At 30.8% G+C, this 15,303-nt stretch overlaps 1 protein-coding gene across 2 annotated transcripts in view; it reads right to left on the minus strand.

The window, feature by feature from the left end:
• The window catches only part of LOC135139252 (rho GTPase-activating protein 44), a 28,029-nt gene that overhangs the window by 4,257 nt on the left and 8,469 nt on the right, over positions 1-15,303 (minus strand). Inside the window, exon 5 of one of the 2 annotated variants that reach the window (XM_064069415.1) lies at positions 6,737-8,016. In XM_064069415.1, the coding sequence (XP_063925485.1) occupies positions 6,737-8,016 (1,280 nt within the window). Of the gene's footprint in view, positions 1-6,678; positions 8,017-15,303 lie in introns of both variants that reach the window. The other variant, XM_064069416.1, reaches the window with a different exon arrangement.

Genomic DNA, 15,303 nt, shown 5'->3' on the forward strand with positions numbered 1-15,303 from the left:
GAAAAAATGCCAAAAAACGCGGAAAAAAATACATTGATAAATCACAAAGAAAAACCGAAGTCAACAAAAAAGGCGCCAAAAAAATCGTACTTAAAAACATTACATAAGAACTGATCGAAAGTGATTTCGACAGAACTTCTCAAAAAAATGCACACAACAGGCGCCAAAAAAATTATGATCTAAAAAAAAGCCACAGTAACCACGACAAAACAAAAGGCGAAAAAAAGGCACAAAAAAGACAAAAAGGAAATAAAAAGGACCAAAATAAATCAAAAGGTCAAAAAATGTGCCACAAAAAAAATGTATTTAAAAAGTCGACAAGAAAAAGGTGGCAAAAAAAGGGAGACAAAATATAAGGTCACAAAAACCCAAAAATGCGAAGCAAAAATGCCAAAAGAGGCCACAGAATAGTCCAGAAAGTGAAAAAAAGGGAGACGAAAAACAACAAAAAAGTGGCCAAAAACACGAAAAATTCGAAGAAAAAATGCCAAAAAACGCGGGAAAAAAAATCATTAATAAATTACAAAAAAAAAAAAAATAAATAAAAACAGAAGTCAACAAAAAAGGCGCCAAAAAATGTAACAAAAAAACGGTACTTAAAAACATGACATAGGGACTGATCGAAAGTGATTTCGACAGAACTTCTCAAAAAAATGCGCACAAAAATATGCGATAAACAAAACAACAGAACTGGTGCCAAAAAAAATTGTGATCTAAAAAAAAACCACAATAACCACGACAAAACAAAAGGCGAAAAAAGGTCCCAAAAAAAAACAAAAAGAAAATAAAAAGGGCCAAAATAAATCAAAAGGTCACAAAATGTGCAACTAAAAAAAATGTATTTTAAAAGTTGACAAAAAAAAATGTAGCAAAAAAATAGGGATAAAAAATAAGGTCACAAAAACCCAAAAATGCCAAAAAAAAGGCCACATTAAAACAGAATAGTGCAGAAAGTGGGAGAAAAAAAAGGGAGACGAAAAACAACAAAAAAGTCGCCAAATACACAGAAAACTCGAAGAAAATAATGCAAAAAACGCGGGAAAAAACAATACATCGATAAATCACAAAAAAACCAGAAGACAACAAAAAAGGCGCCAAAAAAAATGGTACTTAAAAATATTACGTAAGGACTGATTGAAACTGATTTCGACAGAACTTCTGCAAAAAAATGTGCACAAAAATATGCGATAAACAAAACAACAGAACAGGTACCAAAAAAATTGTGATCTAAAAAAAATCCACAATAACCACGACAAAACAAAAGGCGAAAAAAAGAGCACAAAAAAGACAAAAAGGAAATAAAAAGGACCAAAATAAATCAAAAGGTCACAAAATGTGCAACAAAAAAAAAATGTATTTTAAAAGTTGACAAAAAAAACGGGGACAAAAAATGTCACAAAAACCCAAAAATGTCAAAAAAACGCCAAAAAAGGCCACACAATAGTCCAGAAAGTGAAAAAAAGGGAGAAGAAAAACAACAAAAAAGTCGCCAAAAACACGGAAAATTCGAAAAAAAAAAGCCAAAAACGCGGGAAAAAACAATACATTGATAAATCACAAAAAAAAACAGGAGTCAACAAAAAAGGCGCCAAAAAAAATGTAACAAAAAAAATGCTACTTAAAAACATTACACAAGAACTGAAGTGATTTCGACAGAACTTCTCCAAAAAAATGCGCACAAAAATATGCGATAAACAAAACAGCAAACCAGGTGCCAAAAGACTACTAAAAATGCGTTTTAAAAATAAAACGCGACCAAAAAGGCGTAAAAAGAGCTGAAAAAAAAAAGAAAATAAGAACGAAAAAAACCATGAACGAGAACAAAAAATGGCCAAAAAAAAATTCAAACAAAAGGCAAAAAAAAAAACGAGCAATGCGAAGTAATAATGATAAATTAAAACAAAGTGGTCAAGAAAATGGTTAAATTTTTATTAATAAATAACTAATTTAATTAATTAATTAACTCTGATAACCTTAAAATGTTTGCGAAATTTCAGAGCATTCAATTTAAAAATTTCAAAGTTAAATTGTAAAATGTTGTTATGCAATTTTGATTCTTTGCACAAAAATCTGGATGTTTAGGATAAAAACTCAACACGGATTCAGAACCGATAATGTTGGTTACTGCTTTACCATCTACAGTGTGTCTCCGTATTGAGTTCACTAGAAGAGAGAATTAAATTAAATTAAAGAATTACGAGTTAGAATTGAATCATGTGCTGAAATATTTGAATTAACGAATAATTTTTTGTGTAAAATTAAAAATTCCTTCATTACTTTTTCGATTTTAAGAACAGTCTGATAATATTAAAGTTTTAATTGTAGATTTACATATTTATTTTGAATAAAGCAAAACATATTATTCCCTTGCCATTTTTTTGTAAAATAGAAAATTAAGTTTTTTTTTCCTCTTCAATCCGGGGACATATTGTAGACGATATTCCTAATGTACATAGAAAATTTGATAACAATCAGTCCAGTAGTTTAGAAGATTATCTGTCTAATAAAAATCGACACAGACGCGGAAAGACGGCAGACAGACAGACAGAGAAACGAGAGGCCTATTCTAGGGGTTACGGAACGTCGAAAAAACATAAAAGTACAATTAGCTTACGCTCGGAAAGTAAAAAGCCACAAAAAGGGGCTGCAAAAACATGGTGACAAAAGCGGCATAAAAGGGTACCCGAAAAAAAAACGACTAAAAAACGCACTTAAAAACACGAGACAATAATGCGGTAAAAAACACGATTGAAACACGGTAAAAATTAATATACTAATTAAATAATAGACAAAAAAAGGGGACAAAAATATGCGCTAAAAACAAAACAGAACAGGTTCCCAAAAAAGTCGAATAAAAATGTGATCTAAAAAAGAAAACGCAAGAATAACCACGACAAAACAAAAGGCGAAAAACAGAACAGACAAAAAGACGAAGAAAAGGGGCTCAAAAAAACAAAAAGGGAATAAAAAGGCCACAAAATGTGGTCACAAAAAAAGGCAAATTAAAACAGGGTGGTCAAAAAAGTGAGAAAAAAAAGAGGGACAAAAACAACAGAAAAAGTCGCCAAAAACACGGAATTTGTAAGGGAAAAAAAAACGCCAAAAACGCGACAAAAAAAAAAACAATAGATTGATAAACGACAAAAAAGGCGTCAAAAAATGTAACAAAATACGGACAAGCAAAAAATATACAAAGCCATAAAAAAGGTGCCAAAAAACCCAACTGAAAATGCTATTTAAAAAAATGGCAACAGAAAAGACAAGACAAAAGTGAAAAACGGCGAAAAAAAGGGGTCAAAAACTGCCAAACCCGCAATAAAAAGCGACGAAAAAGACTTCAAAAGGTGACAAAAAAATCAAAGTTAGTCAAAAAAGCGAGGCGTTTAAAACTACAAAACAAACGACAAAAAATGCGCCAAAAAGAAATTCTTGGATCCAGCTGACATTAACTCAAGTATGTTATTATTATTACTGATAATATTAAAGTTTTAATTGTAGATTTATTTATTTTGAATTAAACAAAAAATATTATTCTTGTCATTTTTTTTTTTTTTTTTTGTAAAATATAAAATAGTTTTTTTTCTCTTGTGAACTCAATCCGGGGACATACTGTAGACGATATTCCTAATATACATCCAAAATTTGAGAACAATCGGTCCGATAGTTTAGAAGATTATCTGTGTAATAAAAATCGACACAGACGCAGACAGACGGCAGACAAACAGATGGAAACGAGAGACCTGTGTTTTCGTATTCTAGGGGTCACGAAACGTCGAGAAAACATAAAAGTAGCGAGTCACCCGATGGACGCGACTGCAATACTTTCTTAGATTACGCTCGGGAAATATAAAGCAATAAAAAACGGACGGCAAAAAAATTGTGACAAAAACGATAAAAAAAAACCGACAGAAAGACGGCAAAAAATGAATGTACTGATTTAACAAAAAAAATCTCAAAAAAAAGATTTCAACAAAAAGAGCAATAAAAACAGACCAAAAAAAAAGATAAAAATATGCCATAAACAAAATAACAGAGCAGGTGTCAAAAAAAAATGTGATTAAAAAACGCCACAATAACCACGACAAAACAAAAGGCGAAAAAACGGGACCAAAAAAAAAAAACAAAGAAAATAAAAAAGGCCAAAATAAATCAAAAGGTCATAAAATGTGCAACTGAAAAAAAGTGTATCTAAAAAGTCGACAAGAAAAAGGTGGCAAAAAAATGGAGACAAAATATAAGCTCACAAAAACTCAAAAATGCGAAGCAAAAATGCCAAAAAAGGCCACCGAATAGTCCAGAAAGTGAAAAAAAAGTGAGACGAAAAACAACAAAAAAGTCGCCAAAAACACGGAAAATTCGAAGAAAATATGCCAAAAAACGCGGGAAAAAATACATTGATAAATCACAAAAAAACAAAAGTCCACAAAAAATGCACCAAAAAAAAGTAACAAAAAAAAGGTACTTAAAAACATTACATAAGAACTGAAGTGATTTCGACGGAACTCCAAAAAAATGCGATAAACAAAACAGCAGACCAAGTGCCAAAAAAGACTACTAAAAATGCGACTTAAAAATAAAACGCGACCAAAAAGGTGTAAATAGAGCAGAAAAAAAGAAAATAAGAACGAAAAAAAAACATAAACAAGAACAAAAAATGGCCAAAAAAAAGTTCAAACAAAAGGCAAAAAAAAAACGAGCAATGCGAAGTAATAATGATAAATTAAAACAAAGTGGTCAAGAAAATGGATAAATTTTTATTAATAAATAACTAATTTAATTAATTAATTAACTCTGATAACCTTAAAATGTTTGCGAAATTTCAGAGCATTCAGTTTTAAAATTTCAAAGTTAAATTGTAAAATGTTGTGCAATTTTGATTATTTTTTTTTTACAAAAATCTGGATGTTTAGAATAAAAACTCAACGCGGATTCAGAAACAATAATGTTGCTTAGTGTTTTACCATCTACAGTGTGTCTCCGCATTGAGTTCACTAGAAGAAAGAATTAAATTAACGAACAATTTTTTGTGTAAAATTAAAAATAAAAAAGTTCCTTCATTACTTTTTCGATTTTAAGAACAATCTGATAATATTAAAGTTTTAATTGTAGATTTACATATTTATTTTGAATTAAGCAAAAAATATTATTCCCTTGTCATTTTTTTGTAAAATAAAAAATAAAGTTTTTTTTCCTCTTCAATCCGGAGACATACTGTTGACGATATTCCTAATGTACATAGAAAATTTGATAACAATTGGTCCAGTAGTTTAGAAGATTATCTGTCTAATAAAAATCGACACAGACGCGGAAAGACGGCAGAGGCCTATTCTACGGGTTACGGAACGTCGAGAAAACATAAAAGTAGGGAGTCACCCGTTGGACGCGATTAGAATACTTCTTTAGCTTACGCTCGGGAAGTAAAAAGCGACAAAAAAGGGCGGCAAAAACATGATGACAAAAACGGCAAAAAAAAGTACCCAAAAAACTACTAAAAACGCAGTTAAAAACACGAGATAAAAATGCGGTAAAAAAACACGCCAGAAAGACTAAAAAATTAATATATTGATTAACTAAAAAAAAAAATCCCAAAAAAAAGACGTCAACAAAAAGTTAACACAAAAGAGCAATAAAAAACAAAACAAAAACAGAACAAAATTATGTCATAAAAACAAAACAGAACAGGTTCACAAAAAAGTCGAAAAACAGAGAACACAAAAAGACGAAGAAAAGGGGTCCAAAAAACAAAAAAAGAATAAAAAGGGCCAAAATAAAAAATGTGTAACTCAAAAAAGGTAGTTAAAAATGAGGTCAAAAAATAAGGTTAAAAAAAAAAACAAAAATGCGAAGCATAAATGTCAAAAAAGGGTAAATTAAAACAGGGTGGTCAAGAAAGTGAGAAAAAAAGGGGGATAAAAACAACAAAAAAAGTCGCCAAAAACACGGAATTTGTAAAAAAACTAAACGCCAAAAAACGCGCCAAAAAACACTATATTGATAAAACACAAAAACAAAATCCACCAAAAAATATACAAAGCCATAAAAAATGTGCCAAAAAACCCAACTGAAAATGCTATTTAAAAAAATGGCAAAAAAAGCAAGACAAAAAATCGGTTGTCTGTAAAGTCGGTTTACTGACGATAGTTGAACGTGACAACGTCTTAAGAAAATACTGATGGAATGGTAGCATTTTTCAAAAGAAAATTTTAATTTCATTTGTTTAATAGATTTGTATGTATATAGAGAAGGAGGTAATTAGAAATCACAATGAAATTGATCAAGTTAGATTTTCTCGCTTGCACTTCAAGCCTTACATGGAACGCCTCAGAGCGAGGTAACGCCGCATGAGTCACATGGAACGCCTCAGAGCGAGGTAACGCCGCATGAGTCATGTTTTTTCGTGCGTGCAGCTGGCTCAATCGAATTATAAGACGTTGTCACGTCAAAAAGAGAAAAACGGCGAAAAAAGGGGTCAAAAAAACTGCCAAACCCGCAATAAAAAGCGACGAAAAAGACTACAAAAAGTGACAAATCAAAGTTAGTCAAAAAAGCGAGGAAAAAAAGGCGTTTAAAAACTACAAAACAAACGACAAAAAATGTGCCAGAAAGAAATTCTTGGATCCAGCTGACATTAACTCAAGTATGTTATTATTATTTTTAGCTGTGCCTACAAATACCTACCTATCGTACTGTACCTAAACGGAATTTTTGTTCCTACCGACTGCGCCAAACTACCCACCTCAGGTTTCGCTGCCGTGATTTCCGGCTTTCTCAGCTGCACTTCGGGCACCTCCTGCCTCAGCTCGATCTTGATCGACGAGCTCCTCGTCACTCCGTCGATGGACCTCGGCGCCGCCACCGGCTTCTGGACCGGCGTCACGCCGCCGTCGGTCACAGGGTGCGTTATCGTCGTCTTAAAATTTTTATTATCACAAGCGTTTTGTGCGATCACTGGCTGTACAGGTTTGGCTTTAGAAACTTGGACTGGCGTCGCCGGTTCGGTGATGACCTTATGAGCGACAGTCTTACTACTATCTAAACTGACTAGAGGCGCCGTTTTGCTGACGTCGTTCTTGTGCGTGTCCTCCTGGTGCAAGCTCATCCTCCTGTCGTCGGTGTTCACTCCGACGGAGGTCTTGTTGCACTTTACGACGGGTTCTTTGGGTTTCGGGGGGCGGTTGAGGGTGGAACTGCCCGACGGGTACGACGCCGACATGACGTTCTTGTCGTTGGGGATGTAGTCCTGGTCGGTTTTGCTGACCATGCTGTTGGGGGGACCCGGAGCTGGGGTTTTCTTTTTTCTCGAACTGGGCTTGGGACTTTCGGCGACGCTCACGTTCTCGGAACTCACGTTGAATTCCACCGTCGTTTTGATGAAGCCGTCGTCGTCCATCCACGGGAAGCTCACTAGTTTTGCGACGTCTTCGGGGAATAAGGTCTGGACTTCTTTGATGAACAGCTCCACCAGCATGTTCGTGGCGGCGCAATTGCCCATGTTCATCACTTCGCCGCCGTCCCACAGCAGATTCGGCGCCATCACTATGGCTATGTTGCTAGGGTTCATCTTGTTTTGGGGATGCCGCGACAGTTCGCTGAGGAACTGAATCAGTAGGGCTAGATTCTCCCGGTTCTCGACGGGTAGTTTGGCGATCAAACCTTTGACGATGTCCAGTCTTTCGGATTCGGGTTTTTGCATCGAGTGCATCCAGTTGTGGTAGAGGTTGGAAGTAAGGAGAGGGTCGGGTAGTTCGCGGAGATAGAGTTTGAGGGCGCTGGCCAAAACGTGAACGTCTGTGTATTCAGGGATTAGTTTGGTGGAGAAACAGCCGGCATCTATGGAGGATTTGAGTCTTTTGACACGCGAGGTACTACCCACTATGCGGAAGAGGCCTTCTTCTTCTAGGCCGTGGCGGTGGAGGAGGGTTATGCAGATGTCGAGTGGGGCGGCGATTCTTCTGCCCGTCACTCGCAGGTGCTCGTGGAGTGGAATGCCGTATACGCGTTTAACTGAACTATCACCTGAAAAAGCGACAAACAAATAAGTTATATGAATAAACAGTATACGTCAAAAATATTTAAAAAAAGTCGAGGTTGATTCAAGATTATAAGCCGAAAATCCAACCCAAAATACATTTTCAAAGGTTTCCTAAATTTATTTTTCAATTTAGACCATACAACTTTTGGTGCGTTGTCGTAACAATGTAAATTGTGATTGGCTTTAATTTGCGCATATCGTTTACCTTATTGTTTTTCCTACATCTTTAATTTAGAATGAACCAAAACTATCCAGGCGTGGGTTGGTACAAGCGCAGAATTTTAATCTCGAGAAAAATTTTCTCGGAAATTATTATATGAAATTCATTCTAGTTCCTGAAAGGCTGGTAAGTTAACAGGGGATAGGTGTATAAAATAAAGTCGGCTTTCGTGAAAAATTCCTGCTCTTGCAGAAAATTTTTTAAGGGCAAAATCGAAACAAAAAAAAACGTAAAATCGAAAAACGCACAATTTAAAAATTCGAAAAATTAAAAAGAGAATAATAATCAAAGAACTGACAAATCGAGAAATGGAACAAGTTTCAATTTTAAAAATTGAAAAATTAAAATATCAAAAAATTGAAAAATGGTAAAATCGAAACAAAAAATGATAAATCTAAAATTTCAAAATCGAAAAAATAAAAAATCGAGAAATCGAGAAATTGAAGTCGTAAAATTTTTTAAATTGAAAAACTAAGATGTCAAGAAACATCAAAAGATTGTAAAATCGAAAACTTTAATATTTAAAAAAGCGAAAAATTGAAAAATGAAATATTTTAATATCTAAGAATTGACAATCGAGGAACCGAAACATTGAAAAATCGAAAAACCCGGAAATCGAAATTAAAAAAATTGAAAAATCGGAAAATGGAAAAATCGAAAATCTGAAAAATTGAGAAATTGAAAAATTGGGAATCTTAAAATTGAAACATTGAAAAATTGAAAAATCGGAAACTTAAAATTAAATAAAAAAAATCGGTAAATGGAAAAATAGGAAAATTCGAAAAATTGAAAGATCGAGAAATCGAAACATCAAAAAACTTAAAAAACAAAAATCTAAAAATTCGAAAAATTGAAAAATAAAAATATCAAAGAACTAAAAAATCGAGAAATCGAAAAATCTAAAATTGAAAGAAATTAAGAATTAAAAAAACCAAAAATTGAAAACCAAAAATCAAAACATCAAAATCCAAAAATTGAAAAAAATCAAGAATCCAACATTTGAAAATCGAGAAATGGAAAAACCGAAAATCTAAAATTTAAAAAATCGAAAAATTGAAAAAGAGAAATATCAAAGAACTGACAAATCGAAAAATAGAAAAATTTAAAATTTGAAAAATTCAAAAATCAGAATATTAAAAAATTGAAAATTGGAGAAATCGTAACAAAAAAATCGAAAAATTGATAAATCTAAAACTTAAAAATTTAAATATGTAAGAATTGAAAATCGAGAAATCGAAACATTGAAAAATCAAAAAACCGGGACATCGAAAATTCAAAAATTGAAAATAGAAAAATCGAAACATCAAAATCCAAAAATTGAAAAAAAATCAAGAATCTAACATTTAAAAATCGAGAAGCTGAAAATCGAAAAATAGAAAAATTTCAAATTTTAAAAATTGACAATATTAAAAAATTGAAAAAGGGAGAAATCGCAAGATAAAAAAATCGAAAAATCGATAAATCTAAAACTTAAAAATCGAAAAAGTGAAAAATCGAGAAACTGAAGTCGAAAAATTTTAAAAATCGAAAAACCGAGATGTCAAGAAACATCAAAAGATTGTGAAACCGAAAAATTGAAAAATCAAAAATTTAAACATTCGAATAATCGGAAAATAGAAACATCGCAGAACTGAAAGATTTAAATATACATATATGAATTGAAAATCGAGAAATCGAAGCATCAAAACATCGAAACACTGAAAAACTGAAAAACCGGAAAATCGAAAATGCAAAATTTTAAAGAATTGAAAAATTGGAAAATGGAAAAATCGAAAATCCGAAAAATTGGGAATTGAAAAATTGAAAAATCGATAGATTGGAAAATCGAAAAATTAAGAAATCGAAACAGGCCAAAATCGAAAAATTGGAAAGTTAAAAATTGAAAAATAAAAAATTACAAAGAACTAAAAAATGGAGAAATCGAAAAACCTAAAATTTAAAAATTTTAAGAATTAAGATAACCAAAAATTGAAAATCGAAAAATCGAAACAAAAAAAAAAAACAAAAACTGAAAAAATTGAAAATTCGGAAAATTGAAGAATCGAGAATCGAAACATCGAAAATTGGAAAAATTTCAAAACTGAAAAATTGAAATAGGCCAACAGAAAAATCAGAAATTTAAAAATTTTAAGTAAAAGAAAACCGATAAATCGTGAAATCGAAAAACCTAAAACCGAGAAGTCGACAAATCGAAACATCAAAATTTTAAAAAATCGAAAACTTAAAAATTCGAAAAATTGAAAAATAAAAATATCAAAGAATTGAAAAATCTAAAAGTCTAAAATCTTTAAAATTCAAAAATTAAACTATCGGAAAAATGAAAAACAGAAAAAGTAAAAAATCGAGAAGTCGAAAAATCGAAAGATCGAGAAAACGAAACATCAAAAAACTGAAAAATTCGAAAAATTGAAAACTAGAAATATTGAAAAAAATCCAAAAGATACATGTAAAATTTAAAAATCGAAATATTGAAAAATCCCAAAACTGAAGCACTGAAAAATTGAGATATCAAAAAATTGAGAAATCTAGAAATTGAATCGAAAAGTTGAAACATTTTGAAAATCGAAAACCAGATGCCAAAATTTAAAAAGTCGATAAATAGAAATATCGAAGAAATAAAATAAATCGAAAAGTCGTGAAATCGATTTTTTAAAAATTTGAAAAATTAAAAAGTCGAATACTTAACTGAAAAACCGAGAAATCGTGAATCCATAATTTAAAAAATCGAAAAATTGAAAAATTTGAAAACTGAAGAACCGAAAATCGAGAAATCGAAAAATCTAAAATTTAAAAAATTTAATAATTAAAATAACCGAATTTTAAAAATCGAAAGCTCGAAACAGAAAATCCAAAAATTGAAAAAATTAAAAATCTAACATAAAATCGAGAAGCTGAAAATCGAAAAATTGAAAAATCCGAAATCCAAAATTGAAAAAGTCGAAAAATTAAAAACTCAAAAAACTGGAGAAACAAGAATCTGAAAAACCGTAACATCGACATTGGAAAATGAAAAAATCGCAAAATTGAAAAGGGCCAACATTGAAACATTAAAAGATCGAAAAAGTAAAAAATCGAGAAGTTGAAAAATCGAAACATCCAGAAAACGAAACATTAAAAACTGAAAAATTCGAAAAATTGAAAACTAGACATATTGAAAAATTGAAAACATCAAAAAATCCAAAAGATATATGAAAATTTAAAAATCGAAATATTGAAAAATCCAAAACTGAAACAAAAGATCTATAAATGGATTCGAAAAGTCGATAAATAGAAATATCGAAGAAATAAAATAAATAGAAAAATCGTGGAATCGATTTTTTAAAACACTGAAAAATTAAAATATCCAAAAATCGCAAAGTCGAATAATTGAAAAATCGAGAAATCGAAAAATCGAAACAAAAAAAATCCAAAAATTAAGAAAATCTAACATTTAAAAATCGAGATGCTGAAAATCAGAAATCCAAAATTTAAGAGATAGAAAAATTGAAAACTCAGGAAATTGAAGAATCGAGAATCTGAAAAATCGAAACATCGAAAATTGGAAAAATCGCTAACTGTGAAATTGAAATAGGCCAACATCGAAAAATCGGAAAGTTCTGGATTCTGGATTCTTTTTAATTAAATCGGAAAGTTAAAAATTTTAAATAAAAGAAAACCGATACACCGCGAAATCGAAAAACCTAAAACCGAGAAGTCGACAAATTGAAACATCAAAAATTTCAAAAATAAAAAATTTCAAAAACCAAAGAACTGAAAAATCGAAAAACCAAAAGATTAAAAATTCGAGAAATCGAAAAATCGAAATATCAATAAAAACGAAACATTAAAAAACTGAAAAATTCGAAAAATTGAAAACTAGAAATATTGAAAAATTGAAAAATGGAGAATTCGAAACATCAAAAAATCCAAAAATATATCTAAAATTTAAAAATCGAAATATTGAAAAATCTCACAACTGAAACATTGAAAAATTAAAATATCGAAAAATCGGAAAGTCGAATAATTGAAAAACCGAGAAATCGTGAAATATTTTAAAAAATTGAAAAATTAGAAAACTGAAGAACCGAAAATCTAAAAGAGAAATTGTAAAATTCCAAAACTGAAATGACGAAAAATTAGGAAAACTCCAAAATTGGCATATTGAAAAATTGAAAAATGAAAGAAAAATTGAAAAATTGAAAAACGGAAAAATCGAAAAATTGTAAATCTAGAAACGTCAAAAATTGAGAAATTGAAAAATCGTAAAAGGAGAAATTGAGAAATCGAAGAATAAAAAAAATGGAAAATTCCAAAACTAAAATATCGAAAAACTGTGAGATCGAAAGTTGAAAAAGCTAGACAACGAAAAGACGCAAAATAGAAAATTCGAAAAACTGAAATACAATTTTGATTTTTCTCCAAACGGATTCATAAACTACAAGTTCAGGTCTGTTGCTATTTAACATTTAATTAACAATACATACATTTTGATTAAGGATGTCCAATGTTTCAGCTAACCTTAAAACGTTCACAAGATTTCGAAGCACTCGATTTTGCAATTTAAAACTTTAATTGTAAAATGTCCTACAATTTCGATTTATTTTCTAAAAATCTGGATGCCTAAGACGTTATTTTATAATAGTTAATAGTTACTGATAACCCACTATCAGAAAGTAAAACATTATTTAAATATTTAGAAAACTAGGAAGTTTTATTGTCACCATTTAGGTATTATTCTACGCAAAATTAATTGTCTACGAAGTTGTACATCGTTCCACGACAGATTTCTCGAACAATGAATCTAAAAGTGAAAACGACGTCACAGATGGACAGCGGCAGCGGAATATTTGTCTTAAGCTTTCAATTATACATTTTATAACCGGAAGATAAATTTACCGTTTAAAACTTTTAAAAACGGATATTTTTCAGATCTGGTTTTCGAAGTGATACAATCTTCACATAAAACGTACAACGGTGTTTATGACAAAGAAAGACAACAAGAACGCTGTTAATGAATAATTACCGCAGACTATCATTCATTTAAATTATACTTACATAAGATTAAGTTGGTAGACAGAAAAAAACAGCTTTTCTTTTATCACCAAATGTATATTACTGACTGTCTTATTACGTTTTGCCTGCACACATGGAAGCAAATAATAACCTTATTGTACTACTGGGAACAATTAGAGCGGAAAAACATCCTGAACCTCCCAATGTCAACAATGTTAAGTAATTATTGATTACTACTTTTTAGTCAACATTTATTAAATTCTTGGTAAAACACGAAGTTATGTCATCAACTCATCACGAAATCACACGTTCCACCTCTTGAATTCCCTATAATTATCTCATGTGCTTAGCAAAACAACTGATTCGCTCGAGCTGGAACACATCATATTATCACTTGTGTTTTCTAAAACAAACAACTACTTTTTACTACAATTTAATTTTCTCAGTAAGTAGAAAATTAAAGCCATTCAAATAAATGGAAGAAACGACAAAATGCCAAAATCATTTGAGGATACATTCACTGCATAGCATACATAATTTTTGTAGGGATTGTATTTTAATATTATGGAAATTGGTATCTACAAAATTTTCCGTTAATCGATATTCTGATGTATATTAATTATTGTTACCACCAAAAATAAACATCAAAAATCATTCATTTTAATTTAAAATATATTTCCTGCTGACGATTTTACGGCTTTAACAGATTACAGCCAATGTTATCTTAAGTCGTTCTAAAAATAAAACGACTGTGAACAATGCCAAAAAACGAAATAATAACACCATAAATTTCGATGATAAAACTGCAGCATTAACACACATACATAATCTGCGTGAGAGAGAGAAAGTACATAGCATAATGCAATATAAAAAACGACAGTATTTATACTAATTTTATGCCTCGTAAAAGTGAATTAAATCGAGAAAAGCGAGTTATAAAGAAATTACAAATAAAACAACATGTGTTGAGCACACCACGTGGAAACAATTGATAAAAATCAGCGGAAACAAAAATGTTATTATATCTGAATCAGACGCTATCGAAAAATATTTCCCAGAGTTCGGAATGACGAGACCGATAAAATGTTCATCGTAAGTGGATTGTTTGACGATAACCGGTGAAACTATCTCAAGGAAAAATCTTTGAGTGACTTCAATTTTTAATTTTGCAGGTGTTTGAAGTTTACTTTACTCAAAAAGCTTGGAACAATAAAATAATGGTATTTTTAAATAAAATTATCCCAGATATTAACTTTAATGAGTCAGTTACGGATGGATAAAAAGCGACCACGTAAACACTGATAACATTAACAAAAACTGACGACAAACAAAATTAACTACGTAATATTATTTTAAATAAGCACGATTCACACAGTACGTGAAGGTGTAAGATTTAACACTAATTTATTAATTTGAATATTTAATACGCCATTTTCACCATCAAAAAATTCACTGTGTTGTGGATTGACCCACATACCACTCTTTCTAATTTCCAATTTAGACTACATCGATTTTTCATTTAAAGATACGAAAAAATCAGACTTAATTTGTAATTTTAATTCAACTCGAATATATAAATCAAGATTAAAAAAATGTACACGATATGTAAAAAATATGTTAACAAATTTAAAATAGCGATTCGTGATAAATAAACACTCGAACATCAGGATGTAGACAAAGTAAATGCCGCTGACGCAACGTAAATACCAGAATGCAGGATAATTACCGAAACGTAATTAAAATAATCTTTCTAAAAATGAACAATAACCGTTTTTGTGGAACGAGAGTAAATTATAATAAATATGAACCAGTAAGGAAGCCAAAGTTTATCACAAAATATCAGAACCGGGGAACGCTAAAACCTACTTAAATACAAAAATACTTCAAAGTGGTGATATTTTATCCCTTGCAATGACATTTATAATGGTGATTAATATTTTCCTGACCACACACCCAAGGACAATCCCTAATTTTAGTTCCTTCTGCGATTGCGGCTCGATATAACATAAAATGGAACATAAATAGTTCAAAAATAATCACTGCTTATTATTCTTGAACA

Source organism: Zophobas morio, unplaced genomic scaffold (genome assembly GCF_036711695.1).
Source record: "Zophobas morio isolate AGI-343-1 ecotype UQ-CSIRO unplaced genomic scaffold, CSIRO_AGI_Zmor_V1 ptg000031l, whole genome shotgun sequence".
Taxonomy (NCBI): Eukaryota; Metazoa; Arthropoda; class Insecta; order Coleoptera; family Tenebrionidae; genus Zophobas; species Zophobas morio.